Source organism: Lepus europaeus, chromosome 11 (genome assembly GCF_033115175.1).
Source record: "Lepus europaeus isolate LE1 chromosome 11, mLepTim1.pri, whole genome shotgun sequence".
Classification (NCBI taxonomy): domain Eukaryota; kingdom Metazoa; phylum Chordata; class Mammalia; order Lagomorpha; family Leporidae; genus Lepus; species Lepus europaeus.
Genome location: NC_084837.1, coordinates 105,018,002 through 105,042,159, shown reverse-complemented (window position 1 = coordinate 105,042,159; position 24,158 = coordinate 105,018,002). Strand labels below are relative to the sequence as shown.

General features: G+C 48.8%; 1 protein-coding gene across 4 annotated transcripts in view; it reads left to right on the top strand.

The window, feature by feature from the left end:
- BLM (BLM RecQ like helicase) overlaps positions 1–24,158 on the top strand; it is a 102,012-nt gene that overhangs the window by 48,461 nt on the left and 29,393 nt on the right. For all 4 annotated transcript variants that reach the window (XM_062206282.1, XM_062206284.1, XM_062206281.1 and 1 more), the window contains exons 7-14: positions 3,200–3,332; positions 3,631–4,289; positions 6,754–6,945; positions 8,987–9,105; positions 10,304–10,417; positions 11,542–11,640; positions 11,846–11,994; positions 22,726–22,832. In XM_062206282.1, the coding sequence (XP_062062266.1) occupies positions 3,200–3,332; positions 3,631–4,289; positions 6,754–6,945; positions 8,987–9,105; positions 10,304–10,417; positions 11,542–11,640; positions 11,846–11,994; positions 22,726–22,832 (1,572 nt within the window). The remainder of the gene's footprint in view (positions 1–3,199; positions 3,333–3,630; positions 4,290–6,753; positions 6,946–8,986; positions 9,106–10,303; positions 10,418–11,541; positions 11,641–11,845; positions 11,995–22,725; positions 22,833–24,158) is intronic.

Here is a 24,158-nt window from a genome sequence, read left to right as displayed (position 1 = left end):
TGTTCCCTCTGAACTTCTTTTGTTTTGGTCTCTGAGTCCATTGTTGGAGATGTTCTATCTGATGTCCTGGATGCTTTCCTAAACACCTCCCAGTATTAGTATAAGCCTCACGCCAGCCCTTTAACGTGGTTTCTGTCATCCTTATTTTTACACATGAAGATTCAGGAGGGTTGGATCCAGACAGCAGAAGGGCTGGGCCCCAGCCCAACAGCCTGGAGGCCCTTAAACATCCACTGATAACCTGTGAACTAGGCCTTCTCTGTGTCACTCATTTTCACTGATAAAATGGTCAGCGAGGACAGGGGCAAGGACAGTCCTGCAGAATGTCATCAGGCCTCCACAGCTGACGCCAGTCTGTGCATCATCACTTGTTGTTGTTGTTCAGCGAGTCACAAATCCCCCATGAAGCCACGTTTCTCTCCCTTGTCCCTGTGCGTGCAGTGGACCTGGTCACAGGACTCCAAGAGGCCCCAGGGAAGGGATGGGCCTTGGCTCTAGAGAGACACAGACCTGCCACTGACACAGCTCCCTCCTCCTCCTCCTCCTCCTCCTCCTCCTCCTCCTCCCCCCCCCCCCCCCACCGTCGAAGGCTCCTTAACTTCTGTACCTGTTCTTCCATAGAATGAGGAAAGGAGCACCTGCCTCAATTGTGAGGACTCAAGTGTCAGGTGCCCTGGGCCCTGGGTGAGTGGGGCTCAGAGTGTCAGGTGCCCTGGGCCCTTGGGGAGTGGTAGCCATTGTTCCCTGCTAGTCTAGTAACCCTTTCATGGAAGGAAATCGTGAAGATGCCTGGTCTGGTTTTATGAACTCTTTTTTTTACTTTTTTGACAGGCAGAGTGGACAGTGAGAGAGAGACAGAGAGAAAGGTCTTCCTTTTGCCATTGGTTCACCCTCCAATGGCCGCCGCGGCTGGCGCACTGCGGCCGGCGCACCGTGCCATTCCGAAGGCAGGAGCCAGTTGCTTATCCTGGTCTCCCATAGGGTGCAGGACCCAACCACTTGGCCCATCCTCCACTGCACTCCCTGGCCACAGCAGAGAGCTGGCCTGGAAGAGTGGCAACCGGGACAGAATCCGGCGCCCCGACTGGGATTAGAACCCGGTGTGCCGGCGCCACTAGGTGGAGGATTAGCCTGTTGAGCCATGGCGCCGGCCCTTTATGAACTCTTGATATCTCTGTAATTGTTCCCTTCCTTACAGCTCACAAACCAGGCATTCGATAGCATGTTCTAGAATTTCCCCTTGAATTGGTATCAAGATCACCAGCCTGTGGCTTTGGGCAGTCACCTTCAAGTGTTTTTGAAAGTTACAACAGTGTGTGTGTGTGTGTGTGTGTCTTCGCTTTGCTCCACTCCATGGTGCCGGATGCCTCTGTATCAGTGGCCAGGCCCCGAGTCCTGCCTGTGCATCTCCTTGGTCTCCTTAGAGACCTGAGCGCCTCCCCAGTAGCTGGGACTCCTGCGTCTCTCTCTGGCCTGTCAGACACTGCCCAGTCTCCTGTCCATTCTGCTTTCATAGAAAACAGTCACGTGGGGACTTAGCGCTTCCACTTTTACCATCACGTACCTCCCACCCATTTCCTCCGTCCCCAGCCATTCTCACAGCTGCTTGGTCCTGACTCCTCTGCCTCCTGCCTCGGAGTCCTTTGGCTGACCGCTGTCACTCAGCAGCCAGTGTCTGTTCCTTTCCCAGCGTGGAGCGTTTTCTTCCCTCTGTCTCTCCTGAGCCCCCCTGCAGCTCGCCGCACTGGGTTTTCTCCCATATCCCTTAGAGACTAGAGGCGGAGCAGGGGTCGTCCTCGCTACCCTAAACCACCTCGTCTTGACTACGTCTAAAACCCCAGCTCCTGTGACATTCTAGTTCTCGTCACATAGGTAACCCAGGCCCCGGAGCCAGCTGGCTGGCGTCCTCAGGCTTTCTCTTGTTTGCCTGCTCCCCCCTCTTCCCGGGCTGGATCCTGTCTCAGCCCCTCATTTCCTTCTAGCCTGTTTTCTGCCTTCCTTTATGTTGTTCTTATCCACAAGCTGTCCTTCCTTGTGTGGTGACGGAGAGACCGCCAGCAGCGGTGGTCCAGCTTGTTGAAAGGGAGGTCCTCTTTCACAGCTGGTCTGTAAAGACTGGAGCTGGGGCCAGTGTTGTGGTGCAGCAGGTTAGGCCGCCACAGGCAGCGGCCAGCATCCCATGTCAGAGTGCCAGCTCCGCAGCTCCCTGCTAACGCCAATGCCTGGGAGAGCAGCAGACGGTGGACCAAGTGCTTGGGCTGCTCCTGCCACACACATGGGAGACCTGGATGGAGTTCCTGGCTCCTTGCTTTGTCCTGCCTGCCCGCCTCCCTCCCCCCCCCCCCCCCGACTGTTGTGGCCATCTGGGGAGTGAACCAGCAGATGGAAGATGTGTATATGTGTCCCTCTGTCTCTGTCACTCTCTCTCTCATATAAATAAATCTTTAAAAAAAAAAAAAAGGTCTCACCTGTGTGCCCACCAGCCACTCAGGCTAATTGACCACTCCCCTTTGGAAGGGGATTAAAGACCTGGGATGCGGTGAGCCCAGCCCTTTTTTGGGCCCTTTTCCCTTTGGTGCTGGACCCACTTGCTGCCCCCTTGCCTTCGGGCCACGTGCCCCATGCTTTATGGCCTACATGCTTCTCCATGTAGCTGGCTCCTGGTACTTGGTGTGAATCCAGATTTCCCTCTCTCTCTTCGATAGGGCCTTCACTCTCCTATGCGTTTCTCCCACTGAATAAAAAGCTTAAAACTTAAAAAAAAATTGTAAATTTAAATTTTAAAAAAAGTCTCCCAGAGCTGATTCCCTTCAGGCTGCCTCACACCAGATGCCCACGGAGGGAGTCGGGCAAAGCAAAGCCAGGTGCGGTGCTGTTAGCGCTGAAGTTCTTGCCCGTCCAGCCCTTACCTCATAGTTAATAAAAACATAGTAAGCTGAAAGAGCTTTGCACCTTCCAACAACCGTGGTTACCCTAAGAGAACTGTTATTAATGGTCATGAGATTGAATGGAAATACACTTACATATTCTCTATTCTTAGAGACAATCTGATTCCAGGCTAATTCACAGGCAGATAAAAGGACACGTCTGGTTGTCTATGATCTTGTTTTACAGTGGTTCACATTGCACACCTGTGGTCTTCAGAATCTTAAGTCTTTTGTTTCTAAGGGAGACTGTTAACAGCACCATTGCTTTGCAGCTCGGCCGATCCCTGTGCAGCAGCGGCTGCTTCACGTGATGGAGCACATCTGTACGTTAGTTGATGCCATCCCTGCTGAGGCACTGAGAGCTCTGGAGGGTGGGAACGAGCTGCTCCACCAGCGGGACATGAGGTACCTTGATTTCACTCCTTCTAGAATGCGTCTGATTGCATTTCCCCCACTCTTACATCCAAAGTGGACAGGGCGAATCATCCGGGCTTTCTGGCATTGCCTAAGGGTGATTGTCAAGGGACTCTGTTCTGTTCTAAATGGACTCACTCTTCAGACCATTCCTGTAGCACTTAAATTCAGATTTTTTAGATTGAGGGAGAGAGGATACATTTTCCACGATTTCTGTTGGAAGATACACTTTGTGGCCAACCATAGTAGACTACTGTGTTTAACACGTTGTTCTGTTTTGTCTCTTCAGAAGGAAACTCCTGGCCGAAGCAGATTTTACTAGAAACAAGACTAGCCTTCTTGGTTCACTGTGGGAAGTCGGGCCTGATTCCTTGGGAAGCCCTGTGGATGGGGAGTCCTGCTCTGTGGGGGATTCTGTTAAGGCGCCAACTTTTCCACACCTCCCCTCAAATTCTCTTTCCAATGGGAAATGTTTGACCGCTCCCCCAGGAAAGACGGAACTCTCAGCTCCCACAAAGCATCTCTCTGAAGGACCCTCATTCAGTTCCCACTTACACAAGTCCTTCGTGAGTGGCAACTGGGCTGAAACCCCAAGGACGGGACAAAGAAATGGAAACTGCTACTTCCCAGGACACGTGCTCACCAGCACGGCCGTGAGGGACCAGAGCCAGCACAGGGCTTCAGCGAATGATGCAGCGAGAGACGCCCGGGCCGCCTGTGACGTCGACGACTTTGACATAGACGACTTTGATGATGACGACGACTGGGAAGATATAATGCATAGTTTAGCGGCCAACAAGTCCTCCACAGCTGCCTATCACCCTATCAGGGAAGGGGGCCCCGCGAGGTCAGCATCGGAGAGAATTTCCTCGGCCAAGACCAGCTGTCTTCCCGTGGTGTCCACCGCTCACCGCAGACATGTCTCGGAGTCAGTTCAGAATGACGCTGGTAAGTTCAGGATAAATCGAACGCGTATATAGTACAGGGAACCAAAACTGTCCAAAGTAGGAATTGTGTAACAGAAACCACAGCAAGTCAGGGTTGGCTGGAAGTCACATTGTTTCTGTGCAAATTTCTACTGATGATATGAATTACAAAGCACAGTTTCAAAAGCAAGTTGCTCTTTTGTGTGTGCCGCAGCTGTAGTTTTGTAAAGTGTGTAATTATCACCTATTGTAGTAAAGCTCCAAAGTCATTTACAAATGTGCCTTTCAAGTACGGTTCTTTAGTCCCTAAAACAATAAAGCTCTGAGGGCCAAGTTTTTAATGATTTGGGGATGGGAAAAAGCAAAGATGAATTTATGTGCTGAAAGTGTATATATTTTTAGAATTCTGGATTGATGAGAATTGATTAATTTATGAAGTAGAGAAACTTTTTCTTCCCCGCAAAGATTTGTTTGCTTATTTTTTTATTTGAAAGGTAGAGAGAGCTCTTCCATCCACTAGTTCATACCCCAAATGGCTGCAGTGGCCAGGGCTGGACCAGGCCAAAGCCAGGAGCCTGAAACTCCATCCATGTCTCCCATGAGGGTGACAGGACCTAAGCACTTGGGCCGTCTTCCACTGCTTTCCCAGGCACATTAGCAGGGAGCTGGATTGGAAGTGGAGCAGCTGGGACTCAAACCAGTGCTCATATGGGATGCCAGCATCGCAGGTGATCTGTGCCACAGCACTGTCCTGGAGAAACATGTTTTATGTCTTAGAATAATTAACTGTGAGGCCATCTAAGGATGTGGAAGCAATCAAATTGTTTCTTGGGGCCTAGAGTCCTTTTCATTCATTCAGCACACACGTATTGAGGGCTCACTCCATGCTGTGCACTGTGTGGGCTCTGTTCATACACATATAAAGCAGTAGAGACGGTTCCTGCCCTTTGGAGCGCACAGTTAAAGTGATAGAAGTTTTGGGGGGAGGTGAGATTAGCCATTGTAAAGGCTCCAAGGAAAAGCCAAAATTAATTTAAAGCCTTAACATCAACGCTGTGAAGTTATCACAGTGCTTCCTGGAAACAAGTGTCTGTGTGTAAGGCTGCACGAAGACCAGCACTCCCTGCTTTTGCTACTGACAACTTAATACCTCAGAAGTTGTTCTGACAGTTAGTGCTGTGACCTTTAAAATAACCATTAATTTATTTTTGTATCATGTTATAATGTGTCACACTTGACGTTGGCAATTATGTTTGAGAGGACTGAGTGTTGGGGTTAGAGTGGCTGCCAGGACTGGCACGAGTACCTGTCACTCCGTGTGCTGAGCCAGGGTGCAGAGCAGGGCGGATGTGGGAGACGTTAGGAAAGATATCTCGGGCCAGGTGACCAGGACAGCTGTGACACCATGGACAGTGACCAGGAGGCAGAGTTGGATCTGGAGACGAGCTGAGGCGGGGCCCGGAGTGTTGAGAGTCGTTCAGGTGGAAGCATCTTGGGAGATAGAAGCTTGGGCATTCTGTGCACGAGGGGCTGTGCCATCCTCGTTCTAGCAAGGCCCAGGAAAGAACGTGTAAGGTATCAGAAAGTCCTTCCCAAGTCCGAAGGGCAGGTGGGAGAAGTAAAAGCCAGGACAGGGAATTCCAGGCCAGCAGAAGAGACACGGTCACCCTGAAGGTCGCAGGAGAAGAAGAGGCAGGAACGAGCAGGAATGGCAGGTGCCACAGCGAGGGCTGGGGGACGCTCAGCTCTGGGTCTAGCAGGCTGTGGAGGCTTTGGGGGCTCACTGGTGAGGAAAGCTGGTAGCCGGCTGGAGAAGAGAGCTGTGGAGGGGGGCGGCTCTCTAGGTAATTCTTGTGTGTGGTGTTTTCTGTTTTTTGTTTTTTGTTTTTTAAGATTCATTGATTGATTGATTGATTTGAAAGGCAGAGTTACAGAGGGAGAGAGAGAGACAATGGCCGGGTTGCACCAAGCTGAAGTCAGAATCCAGGAATTTCACCCAGGTCTCCCATATGGGTGGCAGGGGCCTGAAATTTTGTACCACCTTCTGCTGCCCTCCCAGGTGCAATAGCAGGGAGCTGGATTGGAAGTGAAGGAGCTGAGACTCGCACTGGCACCCATGTGGGATGTCGGCACTGCAGGTGGCGGCTTTACCCGCTTACACCACAGCACTGGCCCCATGCGGTATTTTCTTTAAAAGACTAGAATATTTTCCAAAAACCCAGAAGAGAAGATTTTTATTGTTTTCACCTTAAGAGAGATGATAAGTGTTTGAGAATATAGATATGTTTACCCTGATTTGAACACCGTTGCACGCAATAGGTCTATGCGTTGAGACATCACATGACGCCCCATAGACAGTGCACCAATCAGAAATAAGAAACATGAGCCCCAGGGAGACCTGTGCAGGCGACTCTGGTGGGGTGAATGCTGATGTGGGCTTGTTACCCCCGTGCACTCTCATTTCTTAACCTTGATTGTTTTCCCAGACAAGCCTGCGCGAAGTTTAGCATCTGGAAATCTGAAACATGAGCGTTTCCAAGGTCTTAATTTTCCCCATACAAAAGACATGATGAAGATTTTTCACAAAAAATTTGGTCTACATAATTTTAGAACGAATCAGCTAGAGGCGATCAACGCGGCTCTGCTTGGGGAGGACTGTTTCATCCTGATGCCCACCGGTAGGTATTTTTAGACAGCAGTTGGCAGCAACACATTGGCAGATGTCAAATGAAAGCCTTTAACAGGAATGCAGAAAACACCTCCACAGCATCTCTGCCACTGAGGGACCTCTTAACCTCCCGTGGCTGAGGAGGCAATTGTGTGAGCTCGAGTCCTCTGCTCCCGTTGGTAACGTGGTCGGGTTTATAGCCCTTTAAGATCTTCAACTCAAAGCTCACTGTATCGAATTAATCCAGAACTTCTCCTTGGCAGTTTTTCCTTTTCTCTGAATAAGTCTGGTAAGTGCAGCAGGTTTGACGCACACTGATGTTGCATGGTGGGTCAACCCCTCAGCTCTGGGGAGTGGCCTGGCTTAGAACACAGCTCTGCTGTGCGGTGCTAGGATGATGATAAATATGCCTGCTCCCCGGAGAGTCAGGGCGGTCAGGTGCAAAGCAGTGAGCGAAGTGCTTCCTCGCCCCAGTCTGGGGGAGTCCAGGACTTCCCATGATGCTGCCGCTGCTGCTCAGCTTTCTCCACGAAAGCGAGAGCGTCTCCCAGGGAGCTGGGGCGGCTCGGAGCATCTGGGATTGCAGTCCTGTGCGCCTCCTCCCTCTGCCCTTTACTTGCTTAGTCACTGACATCTTTGTTAAATAATGTTGACTGCGTGTCTGAATTTTTTCAACCCATTTTTCAGATTTAAGTGATGTTAGTTTAGATAGTAGCATTTTTTTTTAAATATTTTTTATTTATTTGAAAGTCAGAGTTACACACAGAGAAAGAGAGAGGTCTTCCATCCACCAGTTCACTCCCCAAATGGCTGCTACGGCCGGCGCTGTCTGATCCAAAGCCAGGAGCCAGGAGCTTCCTCCAGGTCTCCCACATGGGTGCAGGGGCCCAAGGACTTGGGCCATCCTACACTGCTTCCCCAGGCCATAGCAGAGAGCTGGATTGGAAATGGAGCAGCCGGGACTTGAACTGGCGCCCATATGGGATGTCAGCACTGCAGGTGGCAGCTTTACCCACTGCACCACTGTACCAGTCCCCCACTCCCCAAACACCTACAACAACCACGGCTGGGCCAGACGCAAGCCTGGATTCCAGAACTCCGTGCTGGTTTCCTGGCTGAGTGGCAGGGACCCAGGTACTTGAGCCATCACTGCCACTTCCCAGGGTGCACATTGCCGGGAAGCTGGGTCAGGAGTGGGAGAGCTGGGCTCAAACCAGGTTCTCCTGCACAGAACGCAGGCGTCCCATTTCCTGTCTTAACTGCTACGCCAAATTCCCTTCCGTCAAGGAGGCACTTTTAAGGTTCCTTTTACCCTAATTCAAACTTGTGGTTTGTGTACATTCAAGGCACAGGCATTCGGCCTCCTGGTTAAAACACCGCTTGGAATGCCCATGTCCAATATCAGAGTTCCCAGCTCCGCTCCTGATCCTGATCCCAGCTTCCTGCTGAGGCAGCCTGATGGCTGCAGTGACTGGGCTCCTGCCGCTCAGATGGAGACCTGTGTTACGTACAGATGCTGTGGGTGTTTGAAGAGTGAAATGGAAAGAGTGAGAAGCCTCTCTCTCTCTGTCTCTGCCTTCCAGCTAAAATTTGTTAATTAATGAATTTTAAGAAAAACTGAGGTCATAAAAGTGCCTTCTGGGTCCTCATAGGAATAGTAAGCCATGTTGTTGTGGTTTTTAGAACTGTGTATTTTATTACATTCTAACTCCTAAGTGTTGTATAGAAAGTAAGTCTTTTAATCCTGTTATAATGATTTTTAGAGATCCCTTGATTTCCCAAGGAGTTTTTCAAGCAATTCCATTGCATTTAAATTTCCTGCCCTGATTCTTGCTTTTACTATTTTATTTAACTATATAAGATGTGCTGAAAGAGTATTTTTACACATTATTTAGATTGGCTGAATAGCTTGCCTCGTTTCTGTGTAGCAAGTTGTTGGCACCATGGGCAGTATCTCTTGGTGTCCTATTAATATTGTATGTGGCTTCCTTTGTAACTTCTTGCTCTCAAGATAGAACCTGACAGGTATTTTTGTGTTGTTTCCCCTTCAGGAGGTGGTAAGAGTTTGTGTTACCAGCTGCCCGCCTGCATTTCTCCTGGAGTTACTATTGTCATCTCCCCCTTGAGATCACTAATAGTGGATCAAGTCCAAAAGCTGACCTCCTTGGATGTAAGTTAGACAGAAACGCTAGTGAAAGCTTGCCTTAGAAACGACTCTGTTGCTGTGTTCTGGGTATCTGACAGCGTTTTTATGAAAGACCTCATGACTTGTCAGAAAGAATGCGCCAGTTGATTAAGTTGTACGGTTGAGCACAAGTTGTTGGAAATTCTAATACAGGTAACCTGTGGTTCATAATTCAATCTGATTTTATTCTACAAAAATGTATTTTAAAAACCTATATTTTGCTGATGTGGATTTTTTTTTAATATAAAAGGATTTCCTTTTCTGCGTCTGCCAGTCAGCATAGTTCTCTCTCCCTTGTATCCTAAATGCAGCCACATGCACGTGCCCACACACATATGTCTCTTCCTTAGGGCTGAATTTAAGGAAGGATATGAATGCGTTCCCCTAAATTCTTCATATTGTGATCAACCAAGAGTGTTTTCTCGGTTGTGAGTCACAATCTGTCAACAAGACCACTGATTTGGTTTTTGATTTTTCTTCCCAAAAATGCCTTAATACAATGAAGGTGGCCATTGTCCAGGCGTCTGTGTTGTTGTGGCCTTTTTAGTGTCATTATGCATTAAAACCCCCAAGATATATTAGCCTTTTAAAAAAAGAAGAAGAAGCCATACACTTGGTCTGTAATCTCTTAGATGCTAAATTCATATTTCTCCTGTTGAAAAGAGGAAAAGTAAATCAGCCCCAGAAAAGGAAGTGAACAATAGAGAGACTATTTTGAGTTGTGCTTAATAAGGGTTTTTAAAATGCATGCACTGGTTATTTGTTATTGTGTTGAGATTACTTCCCCTTTTCTTAAAAGGCAGAGTGACAGAAAGGGAGAGAGACAGAGAACTCTTTGATCCACTGGCTCAGCCCCTACATGTCGGCAGCAGCTGGGGCTGGGCCAGGACCTCTACCCAGTTCCCCCACACAGGTGTCAGAGACTGAAACGCTTGGGCCATCATCCGCTGCCTCCCAGGCACATGAGCAGGAAGCTGGGTCGGAAATAGAGCAAGGATTTCCCTGTGAAACATGGCCACCCCAGGTGGTGGCTTAACCCACTGCTGTGACAGTGCCCGCCCCGATTATATCTCTCGAGAGGTCAAATGTGTGACCTAGAAAGTATGTGAAGGCCTAAGAATAAATAGACTCTAAAGTCAGGTTACTGTGTAAAAGTTGAATCATTTATTACTTTTGTGCTTAGATTCCAGCTACCTATCTAACAGGCGATAAGACTGATTCGGAAGCTGCGAGTATTTACCTCCAGTTATCAAAAAAAGACCCAATAATAAAACTTCTGTATGTTACTCCAGAGAAGGTTTGTATGCATATCATTGTTTTAAAATATACTATTAAAGGCTACAAGAAATACTCATGAATGTTTTAAAGTTTTGACATGTTTTTTGCTGTACAGCATAGCGTAAGGAATTCCTTTATAAATTTCACCAGAACACTACTATGATCACTTCATTGTTCTTTCTTTCTCTATGTTTTCCCCTCACACATTTGAGAGGAAGTGAAAAGCAACCCTAAATACTACACTGTGCATTTCCTAAACGTCAGGAATTTTATCCTAGATAATCTCAGTATGATTAATCAGTGTCAGGAAATGCACATTGTTACAGTAACATTACTTAATCTACAAAGTTTGTTCCAGTTTCACTAATGTCCCAGATCCATCTCTTTTGAGCCATTGCACTCTGCCTGTGCTGATTCTGACGGCTGTGAAGGCCGCTCGTTTCTGGGTCCCGCCCCTCAGTTTGCCTTTCCTCCTGATTAGGTTCCCGCTGTTCCCTGTTGGCTTTGGCAGGAATATCTCAGGAAGCACTCTGGGGCCATTCAGCCCATAATGATGTCATTACCTGGGCACCTGGTTAAGGTGCCCGGCAGGCCTCTCCCCTGCAGTCAGGCCTTTTTCTCCTTTTGGCCTTTGTAATGTGCAGGTCCCCTGCTGTGGGGCGCTTTGAGTCTGTATAGTGTCCTTTGACTCATCTCATCAGCCTTTCACCTCACTCCCTTCCCCAATCAGTGAGGACTGCAATGAATGCCAAATCATGATTTTCCTTATTTGGTGGGCATTCTACCATAGTGGAGGAGCAGGCTTCCCCGGATTCCACATACTTCCTGTTTGTATCAGTGCAAACCCAAGCAGTCTTCATTTACTCGGTGAGTGACGGTCAATTAGAAGTCTACATTCTGATGTTCCAATTGTCCTAGACGGCACCAGTGAGAGCGCCCTGAAGCCGGCTTCCGTCCCTGTCAGGGTGTGGGTGCTAGATGTGCTTGTGGCTCCGGGCGCCATGTTCAGGGCTTCTGCTGTTCTCTCCGTAGATCCAAATGAGGACCCACTCTCTACGGAGATTTTAATCCCGCTTCAGCTGGGAGAAGGCGACATCATCAGCGTGATGCTGAGTTTAAATGTCTGGTGTGTTTCTGGTCTAGGTCTGTGCCAGCAACAGGCTGATTTCCACCCTGGAGAATCTGTACGAGAGGAAGCTCTTGGCGCGTTTTGTCATTGACGAAGCGCACTGTGTCAGTCAGGTAAGTCTGTCTCTTGTCTGGAAGTCTCGACACGTGTATGCCACCCAAAGCAGATGTATTTGTAGAGCAGAGACAAACCCACGCTGAGTGAGCTCTCCTGCTATTTCATTGAAGAATAAAGTTGTTCCTAGTATATCAGCCAGTGTTTGCTTTTTATATAAGGAAAGTCCAAACAGCCTGAAAAACAGTGTTTTGTTCCAACTAGTGGGGACACGATTTTCGTCAAGACTACAAGAGAATGAACATGCTTCGCCAGAAGTTCCCGTCTGTCCCGGTGATGGCGCTCACGGCCACAGCCAACCCCAGGGTGCAGAAGGACATCCTCACTCAGCTGAAGATCGTGCGGCCTCAGGTGTAAGTTCCTGCAAGTCGCCCGTGGCTTCCCAGAGCGGCTGCGTGTTAGAGTCCCCCGTGCCAGCAAACGAGTGTCTGGGCCTGGGAACCGGTGTGCTCTCTAGAAATCCCCCAGCGAGTCCTACGTGCAGCAGAGGTCGGAAGCCAGCACCCTGGGGCTTTGCTTTACTTAGCGAAATGAAAAGTAAATCCCAGGGCCCACCTTGGAAGTGAGGCTAAAGTGCGCGCTGTACCGGGAACAAGCGAGCGCTGAGTTCCCTCCCTCTGGCCGCCAGGCTTCCCTGGGTAAACTTCACAAAGCCAGCTGATGACCTTGCCTTGTCGTTTCCCCTCAAACCCGCTCACATCAAGGGTGTTGAGAACACTGCAGAACCAATGTAGAACAGCGTTTCCTCTGTATTTTTATCTCCCTAGCAAGATGCTTCTGGTTTCCACCAAGTCCATAATTATTCAAAAACCATGACAGAAAGCATCCTTGCTACTGCATCTAGGTTGGGCTGTGTGATCTGTACCCTGACCTGAGATTGTTGAGACAGATGGCATCTTTGTTGGGTTCGTTCACTCAGCAAATATTTCTTTAACATCTGTTGTGTACCAAGGTTAAAGTATTTTTCCTCCTACTTTATCAGCAGGCACTTTGAGTTTGAGGTTACAAACTTTAATGATTCTGGGATGCCCGAAGGAATAACGGCTGAACAGGATAGTGGAGTGAGTTTTTAAAGCACAGCTTTTGTTCTTGAAAATAAAGGCCAAGGGGGCTCCATAAACGCAGTAAGAAGTGAACCCCACAGCAGTATCTGTCAGAGGGTGGTGAGAAAGCTGGAAGTTGTGTGTGGAGGGAATGTAGGGCCACTAGATTAGGGTGGCCGTGGCTGCCTTGGCAGAGTGAACTGGTGGCCTCTCAGTTATCTGATCTCAACCAGGGAGTCCAAGCGCTCTGGGTGTCTGCCAGCCTTTAAGATGTTTGGTTCCAGCCTAAAATATTTTATTGCTAATAGCACTTTCCTATCTTACTGATGATCATACTTGAGTGCAAGAATTTGGAAATGGGATATTTTAATTTAATCTCACTTGGAGAGAAGTGTTTACATGAATTTTTGGGAGAAGATATTTTTGCTTCAATTATTGGTATGTACTGTAATGCTATATTTGAAGTGTCTTGTTTTTAAGTTTATTTATTTGAAAGGCAGAGTTACAAAGAGAAAGGGAGGGAGAGGGAGAGATCGCTAAATGACTGCAAAGGTGAGGGCTGGGCCAGGCTGAAACCGGACCCTGGGACTCCATCCAGGTCTCCCTCGTGGCTGGCAGGGGCCCAAGTACTTGATCATCTACTGCTTCCCAAGCGCCTTAGCAGGGAGCTGGATTGAAAATGGAGCAGCTGGAACTTGGGTTGGCACTCGTATGGGACACCAGTACAGCAAGCAGAGGATTAATTCCCATGCCATACCAACCCCTGTAATGCTGAATTTAAGATGTCATATTATGATTTAGGTTCTAATAAATAAACTGTGTGCTAAGAATTTGCTTCTACAAGTACCACCTTGGTCTAGGAATTTTTTTTTTTCTAATGGATAATTTTTTAGCTTTTCCCATTGGCTTATGCCAAATGCAATCTAATGTGTTTTTAGATCTATTATACTACTTGACAGATGCCCGTGGTTAAAAGAAATGACAGGGGTCGGTGCTGTGGTCTAGCAGGTGAAGTGCCAGCATTCCATAAGGGCACCAGTTCGAGTCCCGGCTGTTCCACTTCCAATCCAGCTCTCTGCTTATGGCCTGGGAAAGCACTGGAATATGGCCCAAATCCTTGGGTTTCTGCACCTGTGTGGAAACCCGGAAGAAGCTCTCTCTGTAACTCTGACTTTCAAATAAATAAAATCAATCTTTAAAAAAAAGAAAAGAAAAAGAAATGACATGAATTCCTTTCACCTTTTGAGTAAATTTTCGTAAATGCAGGTTTTGTGATTTATGTTGGTGTGAACGCTGCACATGGCTATGTGGAGACTGATAACCTGAACCTCTTCTAGTCCTGTGGAGAGGAAGTCTGCCTAGGAAAGAAAATTGTACATTTTCAGACTCTAACATGTGGTGTCTTTTTTGTGACTGGCACTCAGTAAGAATTAATAAGTGAAATATACGGAGGCATTTTGGCAAGTGTGGGTACCACGTTCACATTTGGGCAAGGCTGTTGACTGCATGCTGTACGTGATCCTTCTCCACACTGGGCGGAGGGCGGGGTAGATCCCTTGGTGGAAGCAGATCTTGAGGAATGCTGTCTGCTGCGGTATTTCCCCATCTTCTCTCATGTCAGAAGAGCCCTTGTTTGTATCAGATTTGCCTAGTGCTGCTGGGTCATGACCTCGGTGACGTCAGATATTCCCAGGGTTGCTGCCGTGGCCCGTGTTCCTGTCTTGCTGCCAGTCTGTGACGATGTTCTTCCTCTTTGGGAAATGCAAGAATGGATAATAGAGCAAGGCTTGGTCCCATTTCCTAAGGACCTTCAAATATGAGCCGGGGAGAGACCAGTGGTGGCCGTAGAAAGCTGACTGACAGAACAGTGACACCTCACAGCTCATACGTGCAGGTCCACTGCGTGACAGCTGCGTGCTGTGCTGGATGTTGTGTGTGTGAACCCGCTTGTCGGAAGTCTTCTGAGACGGCTACATTCTGTGGGCGAGGAGACAGAAACAAGGAGATGAAATCCCTCACATAGAGCCCTGCACCTGGCGGGCGATGGAGTGAGCACTTCAACACCAGCAATCTGCTTTTAAAACCCTTTAAACAAAAAATGTTTATTTTTATCTACTTGAAAGGCAGAGCAATACAAAGCTAGAGTTCTTCCATCCAATGGTTTACTCCCCAAAGGCCCTCAACAATTTATATTCATCGAGTTACAGTATACAATTCTCTGGAGTTGTGGGTTTGGTTTTTTTTTTTTTTTTCCCCTTTTGTTCTTAGGTTGTTCAACCATCCACACTGTGTAATTTTTAGAACATTTTTGTCTCTCTTCAGAGAGACTCCCTACCAATTAGCAATCAATGGCTGCTTTCTGTGGGCCCCCGGCCCCCAGCAGCCCGTTCCTCTGCTTTCTGTCCGCACTCATTGTTGCCTGTTCCGAACATGTCGTGGGAGTGGAGTCATCCAGGACGAGGCCCTTTCTGCTGGCTTCCTTCGCTGAGCCCGTGTGTGGTAACTGATCCACCTGAAGAATGCCAGCCTGGCTCCCCAGCACTGGAGGCTTGCAGTCACCCCACTTCCTTGTCCGCACTGCTTGCAGCTGCCTTTTGAGTTTTAGCCGTGTGACGTGTGGGTGAACGGGAGCTGCCCAGGGAAAGATGAGACTCCGGGCTGGCGTCTGTGGCATGGAAGTACAGGACTGGCTGAAGGCACAGTGAATGATCCCCAGGAGAAGTGGAGAAAGACAAAGAAGGGATGCCCGCGAAAGGAAGCAGAGGCCTGTCGTAATGCTGGTGCTTGGGTTTAGAGACTGCTCGGCAGGCTTTGGTCTGAACTGATAGCTCTGGCCATGGAATGGAAGATGGAGAGGGAACCAGAGGGCCATCTCGTCTCCTGCTCGTGTCCAGGAAGGTGTGGGTGGTGGTAGGAGAAGGAGAGGACAGAATCAGCAGAGCAGAGTTGAATTAACGGGCCCAGCAGCTGGCTGAGAAGGCTGGGGGCAGCGGAAGTTTGTACCAGTGTCCCAGCAGGTGACGAGCACTGCTGACCTGTGGCGGGAGGAAGAGCAGCTTGGACTTGGGGTGTGGGGTTTGGGATGTTTGAGGGATGTGTGGAGATAGACAGTGGCCTTCACGCTTTCTTTGGCCCTATGTAGCCTTTGGACATTTTCTACCTGACAAATAGAATTTTTCAGCTTGAGTTTAAATGAAGAGAGTACGGTCTGTTGCAAGTGTCAAAAATTTTTTTAAGATTTATTTATTTATGGCCGGCGCCGTGGCTCAACAGGCTAATCCTCCGCCTTGCGGCGCCGGCACACCAGGTTCTAGTCCCAGTCGGGGCACCGGATTCTGTCCCGGTTGCCCCTCTTCCAGGCCAGCTCTCTGCTGTGGCCAGGGAGTGCAGTGGAGGATGGCCCAAGTGCTTGGGCCCTGCACCCCATGGGAGACCAGGAGAAGCACCTGGCTCCTGCCATCGGATCAGCGTGGTGCGCTGGCCGCAGCGCGCCAGCTGCGGCGGCCATTGGAGGGTGAACCAACGGCAAAAAGGAAGACCTTTTTCTCTGTCTCTCTCTCTCACTATCCACTCTGCCTGTCAAAAAAAAAAAAAAAAAAGATTGATTTATTTATATGAAAGAGTTACACAGAGAGGAGAGGCAGAGAGAGAGAGAGAGAGAGAGAGAGAGAGAGAGGTCTTCCATCCACTGGTTCACTCCTCAGTTGACCACAACAGCCCGGACTGCGCCGATCCAAAGCCGGGAGCCACAGCGCCGGCCAAGTAAATACATTTTTTTAAAAATCTGTCAGAGCTAAAACTTTAATGTTTCATAAATGCTTGATAATGGGTATAAAAATTATGATTACATTTATATTCTGCTGGATACATTTTAAAGAGCTAGGTTACAATTCTGTTAAAAAATGTTGACACTGGGGCCAGTGCTGTAGCATAGCAGGTAAAGCCACCGCCTGAAGTGCCGGCATCCCATATGGGTGCCAGTTCCAGTCCCGACTGCTCCACTTCCGATCCAGCTCTCTGCTGTGGTCCGGGAAGGCAGTGAAGGATGGCCCAAGTGCTTGGGCCCTGCACCCGCATGGGAAACCAGGAGGAAACACCTGGCTCCTGGCTTCGTATTGGCGCAGTGTGGCAGCCGTAGCAGCCATTTGGGGGGTGAACCAATGGGAGGCAGACCTTTCTCTCTGTTTTTATCTCTTACTGTCTAACTCTGCCTGTTAAAAAAAAAAATATATATATATATATATATATATGTATGTATGTATGTATTTACTTGAGAGGAAGAATTAAAGAGAGAGAGATGTTTTCCATCTGCTGGTTCACTCCCCAAATGGCCGCAATGGCCAGAGCTGAGCCAATCTGAAGCCAGGAGCTTCTTCCAGATCTCCCACGTGGGTGCAGGGGCCCAAGCACTTAATGGAGAGCTGGATCTGAAGTAGAGCAGCTGGAACTAGAACTGGTGCCCATATGAGATGTCGTCACCACATACAGAGGCCTAGCCCGCTACACCATAGCACCAGCCCGGTTGGTTTTTTTTTGTTTTTTTTTTAAAGTTTATTTATTTATTTGAGTTACAGACAATGCCTGGAGCTGGGCTGATCTGGAGCCAGGAGCCAGGAGCTTCTTCTGGGTCTCCCACATGGATGCAGGGGCCATCTTCCACTGCTTTCCCAGGTCACTCACAGGGAGCTGGATTGGAAGTGGAGCAGCCAGGACCAGCGCCTGTATGGGATGCTGGCTCACACTCTGTCATATTTTACCTGCAAAAAAAAAAAAAAAAAAGTTTGTAAATTTTTTTAATCTCTTATACCAAGATTTTCTTCTGTGACAGCTCTTGGTGGCACGTAATTGATGGAAAGAGCTTAAACACATTTTAGAAACAATCTTTAAGCATAAATTCCGATTGAGAGTTTGTTTCTTAATGAACTAGGACTTTGTGTTTTTCCGTTAGTTCACGTGTCCCTGGATGTATCGAGTCAGTTCAAATTTTTGATTTTCACAGATGTAAGCCCTGAGACATGTTGCTCACATAAAGGCATTTTATTGTAGCAGTAACACTCAATTACTTGAATTCCTTCTGAGATATATGACAAAATTACATCATCATCTGTCACCAAAAATTATTGTTAATGATCTGTCAGCTGACAGCTCAGTTAAGTTCTCCAAATTTTGTGGTAAGCAAAGAACTGAAAATTATCTGACTGGCAAAGTACTCATTTCGCTTGTTCTGGGAAAGACCCCGAGAGCACTCCAGCAAGCCTTATCTAGACTGCTGAGTGCTTTTGTGTCTCCTCCAACAAGAACCTTGTGCTCTGGATCCCATATATTTGGAAGAGTTGGGAAAATTGAAGTAATGTTTGTTTCCATACACTTTTCCTGGTAAGATGTTTTTGACAAAATGCTTTTATTGTGCCTTGTGTGTGTGTTTTTTTTTTTTTTTTTTTTTTTGACAGGCAGAGTGGACAGTGAGAGAGAGAGACAGAGAGAAAGGTCTTCCTTTTGCCGTTGGTTCACCCCCCAATGGCCACTGCAGCTGGCACACCGCGCTGATCCGAAGCCAGGAGCCAGATGCTTCCTCCTGGTCTCCCATGCAGATGCAGGGCCCAAGCACTTGGGCCATCCTCCACTGCACTCTTGGGCCACAGCAGAGAGCTGGCCTGGAAGAGGGGCAACCGGGACAGAATCCGGCGCCCCGACCGGGACTAGAACCCGGTGTGCCAGCGCTGCAGGCGGAGGATTAGCCTATTGAGCCACAGCACCGGCCCCTTGTGCTTTTCTTTCCTTTTTTTTTTTTTAAAGAGCCTTGGGTTTGGTGATGGGTATTGGAGGATTTCTTTTGATATTGTCTACTTTTGTGCATTTTTGAGAATTTCTTTTTTTTAAAGATTTATTTTATTTATTCAAAAGGCAGAGTTATAGAAAGAGATCCTCCATCTGCTGGTTCATTACCCAAATGGCCGCAATGGCCAGGGCTGGGCCAAGCCGAAGCCAGAAACCAGGACCTTCAGCCAGGTCTCCTGTGTGGGTACACGGGCTCAAGTACATGGGCCATCTTCTGCTGCTTTCCCGGGAGGTGTACTAGAAATGGAGCAGCCAGGATTCGAACTGGCGCCCATATGGAATGCCAGCATTGCAGGTGGCGGCTTAACCTGTTCAGATGCCACAATACCAGCCCCATGGTGTACTTTTTAAATATAGTTTAGTCAAAACTTTGGGGGCAGGCATTTGGCCTAGTGGTTAAGACACCAGGCTTCGACACCCCAAATCAGAGTGTCGAGATTCAGTGCCTGAATCCTGCTCCTGACTCCAGCTTCCAGGGATGAAGTAGTGATGCCTCAAATAATTGAGTTCCCAGCACCCACGTGGGAGAGTTGGATTGAGTTCCCAGCTCCCATGTGGGAGAGTTGGATTGAGTTCCCAGTTCCCATGTGGGAGAGTTGGGTTGAGTTCCCAGCACCCATGTGGGAGAGTTGGGTTGAGTTCCCAGCTCCCATGTGGGAGAGTTGGGTTGAGTTCCCAGTTCCCATGTGGGAGAGTTGGGTTGAGTTCCCAGCTCCCAGCGAGAGATTTTTTAAAACCTTTGTAGCTACAGATTATCTCTTTCAAATAATGAGTAACGACTGCCACCTAACCTAGTTGGCAAAACCAGTCATCGTTGCCAGACCAGTCAGCCAGATGTAGAGTTTCACACACACACACACACCACACACATGTAAAACTCTGGCTTTGTTTTTCCAATTCACATACACTCTTCTTTAAAAAAAATTATTTAGTTGTGTGAGAGGTACAGTTACAGACAGTGAGAAGGAAAGATAGTGAAAGGTCCTCTATCTGCTGGTTCACTCCCCAAATGGCTGCAACAGCCAGAGCTGAGCTGATCTGAAGCCAAAATCCAGGAGCTTCTTCGGGGTCTCCCCTGTGGGTACAAGGGCTCTTGGGCTTGGGCAATCTTCTACTGCTTTCCCAGGCCATAGCAGAGGAGCTGGACTGGAAGAGGAGCAGCTGGGACTTGAGCCGGTGCCCATATGGGATGCCGGCACTGCAGGCGGAGGATTAACCTGTGCCACAGTGCTGGCCCCTACATACACTCCTTAGTGTCCATCCCCATGACAACTGCCTCTGTCCCCAGCGCCACAGGAGGTGAGCGTGAGTTGACTCCATTTTCTCCGTCACTTTCAGGGGATGTGAGTTTGCCACCCTGGACCTGATGGTGTTTGCCATTCTTGTTCTCCCCCCTTCCCCTTTGTGCCTGCCTCCTTTCACAGAGCGTGACATCTTCAAGGGGTCATCTTTGTTGTCAAATTGGCCAGTTTCACTTATCCACTCATCGACTGATGGGAACAGACTCTTTTTCTTTTCATATTTCGATATTTATTTGAAAGGTAGCAAGACGGAGGTCTCTCATCTGCTGGTTCATGCCATAGATGCCTGTAACAGCCAGGGCTGCACCAGGTGAATAAATCAGGAGCTGGGAGGTCAATCCAGGCCTCCCACACAGGTGACAAGTGACACCCTGGCCTGGAACCGTCACCTACCGCTTCCCAGGGTGCATATCTGCAGGAAGCTGCGATTGGAAGTGGAGCTGGGACTCAAAGCCAAGCACTCCAATATGGATATGGGCGGGAACCCAAGTCTGCTGCGGTACGTCCAGAGGTGGTCTTCATCGCTCGCACTCCCAGACAGCTCTTCCTGCCGTGATGCCGGAGAGTGATCAAAACAGCCCATGGCCGTAGCCGTTTATTTTCCACCTTTCGGGCCCAGTCTGTTTTCCATTGTCTGCCGTTTCCAGCGCTAGAACTCTTAGTGTTTCAGCATATAAATGCCATCTTGAGAGATGGTTTAAAAGGATCATTCCAGGCTGGCGCTGTGGCTTAACAGGCTAATCCTCCGCCTTGTGGCGCCAGCACACCGGGTTCTAGCCCCGGTTGGGGCGCCGGATTCTATCCTGGTTACCCCTCTTCCAGGCCAGCTCTCTGCTATGGCCTGGGAAAGCAGTGGAGGATGGCCCAAGTGCTTGCCCCCTGCACCTGCGTGGGAGACCAGGAGAAGCATCTGGCTCCTGGCTTTGGATCAGCAAGATGTGCCGGCCGCAGCAGCCATTGGAGGGTGAACCAACAGCAAAAAGGAAGACCTTTCTCTCTGTCTCTCTCTCTCTCACTATCCACTCTGCCTGTCAAAAAAAAAAAAAAAAGGATCGCTCCAGCCTCACAGGCTCTCAGCCCCACGCTCTGACAGTGCCAGGGATGAAAGCAGCTTCATGATCTTCCATCCTCTACCGCACTCCCCCGATGGCTGCAGTTGCCGAGGCTGGGCCAAGCCGAAGCCAGGAGCCTCTTCACGTCTCCAGCCAGGAGCTGGATCAGAAGTGGAGCAGCCAAGGCTCAAACCGGTGCCCTGATGGGATGCAGGCGTTGTAGGCAACAGCTTAAGGCCTTATGCCACAACGCAGGCCCCTGAACATCCTAATGAGGGCCGGGATACTCGAGTCCTGATGTTATTTCCTACTGTTGGCGGAAATGAGTGAAGCACGTGAGTCATGCAGCCCTGTTGGGGGCCTCTGGTGCTTTGATTGAGGTTTTACCTGCATCACTACTACACCTGCGATTGCAGTGCATAGTGGTAAAGTCCAGGATGCGTGGATGTAGCATCTGTTTTTGAGTGAGAGGACACCGTGTCTTTCTTGTTTCAGTAAAATTAGCCGCATGTTTGGAGAGAGGAGGAAAAGTGAGAGCACAGTTGGAGAAGGCAGGGTGTGAGGACCGTGGAGGACCTGGATCCCAGTGCCGTGGCCTTTGCCAAGCCCAGCACGCGCGTCCCTTAGTCTCAGACCAGGGGTCTCAGGAGAGGCTGGAATTGGTGGAAAGCTTCCTGAGCCAAGGGCAAAGGCTGGCATTCCGGGGGTGAGATGTGTGTGCTGTGAGAGCCAGGTGTTTGGGGCTGGCTCGCATCCAAGGAGTCAGCAAAGGAAGAGAAGAGGATGGGGAAATCGGGGCTGCAAGATGGTGGGGGAGGGGTGGGGTGGCAGAAGCGGACAGTCGTCAGAGGCTGACCAACGACTCTGGGCGAGGTCTGCTGGAGACCCCCCTGCTGCCTGTCACTGCCTCTCAGATAAATGTTTCCTCTGTGATTTTTGTTGTTATTTTATTTGTTCGAAAGGCAGAGATAGAGAGGTCTTCTATCTGCTGGTTTGCTCCCCAAATGCCCACAGCAGCAAGTGCTGGGCTAGGCCAAAGCCAGGAGTCCAGAATTCAGTCTGGGTCTCCCATGTGGGTGACAGGGACGCAAGTACTTAAGACATCACCTGCTGCCTCCTCAGGTGTGCAGTAGCAGGAAGCTGGAATTGAGAGTGGACGGGACTCCAGCCTAGCACTCCCGTATGGGATGGGAGTGTCCTAAGCAGCATTTCAGCGGCTGTGCCAAACAGCTGCCCGCCCAGTGATCTTCTTAATCTCTGCTGCTTGCAGACCGAGCTCTTGGCTTACCTTGTCTTTTCTACATGCTTTCTTCTGCAATCCTAATCTTTTGTCAGCTGGTCGTATAGATACTCCCTCCTTGTCACCATCCTTTAACCCTTAGCATAAGTTCCGTTTCGATGTCTGTGTTATAATCCGCCAGTGACGATGCTCGACTTAAGATGCCTTAATACATAGGTTTACATGTGAAAAATCACTCTTTAGCTTCTTGAAGACGACTGGCTTGGTTTGGGCTGCTGTGATAGGAGCACCACAGACTGGTGAGTCAAACAGCTCTGTAGTTCAAGGTCAAGGTGGCTGCAGATCCGGTGTCTGGTGATAGAAGCCCCACTTCCTGGCTCACAGGTGGCATCAGGAGTGGGGCAATAGGAGGCATCATGATCTGTGCTCAGAGGGGCACTGATCTCACTCATGACTCCACCTCCATGGCCTAATCACCTCTCACAGGCCCTGCCTCCTAGTACTGGCCCATTAGGGTTGAGGACCTGGGCAGGGAGCACATTGAGTGCAGAACAGTGGCTAAAGCTGTGTATTCTCATAATAACTAAACATCATGTTTGTCTTCTTTTAGGTTTAGCATGAGCTTCAACAGACATAATCTGAAATACTATGTATTACCAAAAAAGCCTAAAAAGGTGGCATTTGACTGCTTAGAGTGGATCCGAAAGCATCACCCATGTGAGTACAGACGTGTGGTGAGTCATGTCTGGAAGTCATGGATGAATGTTTTTTCAGGACCGCACTAGGGCATATAAAGTTGCGTATTAGACATTTCTCTTCCCATGTGATAGCACAACTTGCTATTTATAGAGCAGAATATTGCCAACTCTCTCAACTCTGGAAATTGCAAAATTTCATTTGGTGTGGTAACAATAAACCCTAACAAAAAATATATTAAGCACTCCCTCCTACACAGCTGTAATCCTTGTTTCATTGTCTTTCCTCTGGCTTCTGTCAGAGTCTCTTTGTTTTCGTGCCTGCTCCCAAGCAGGCCTGCCTTGGACTGGATTAACTGCTCCACCATTCACAGCAGTTGTCCATGGAGCCCCTGCCCCACTTTTCCCATGGAGAACTTTTTTGGTAAACATTTCTGTTTCCTTTGTTAGGGATTAGTGTGTGTGTGTGTGTGTGTGTAAACAAACAGCACAGTCATCTACCAAGAGAAAGGTGGTGCTCTCCCTGCCAGCCTACCTCCTTCAGCTTTGGTTCTACCACAGAGAAGTGACTTTTCATTTAATGCCTTTTATTTTCTGACTTGAAAAAGAACCTATGTAGGGGCAGGCGTTTGTCCTAGCACCTGAAACGCCAGTTAGGACACCCACGCACCACCCTGGAGTGCCTGGGGTGGACTCCAGCCGCTCACATGGGGGACCTGGAGTGCTAGTCTGGTTCCCAGCTCCAGCCTGGCCCAGACGTCTGGGGAGTGAAGCAGTAGAATGGGAGCCCTTTGTCAGTCTGTCTGTCCCTCTCTGTGTGTCTCTCAAATAAACAAACATGCATCAACACAACAGCAAGTGCTCATTAAAGAAAATTTAGAAAACAACAAAAAGAAGCAGCAAAGACAAGCCTCAGTCAAAATGAGGCCTGTGACCACGTTGGCTTATTAGCGCCAGTATTTTTGTCTGCATTTTTCTTTGCACCTGTGTACTCTGTGTGTGTAGTGTTTTGACCTGTCCCTTGCTCTACTTCTGGAGCATCTTCCTGCCACTCATTCATTTTATTTATTTGCTTATTAAGGTTTGTTTTATTTATTTGAAAGGCAGAGTGACAGAGACGGAGACAGAAAGAGAAAAAAGAGATTTTGCATCTAATGGTTCACTTCCCAAATAGCTGCAACAGCCAGGGCTGGGCCAGGCCAAAGCCAGAAGCCTGGAACTCTCCCATGTGGGTTGTGGGTGCCCAGACACTTAAGCCATTTTGCACTGCTTTCCCAGCACATGAGCAGAAAGCTGGTTTGGAAGTGGAACAGCCAGGACTTGAACCAGCATTCCAGAATGGGATGCC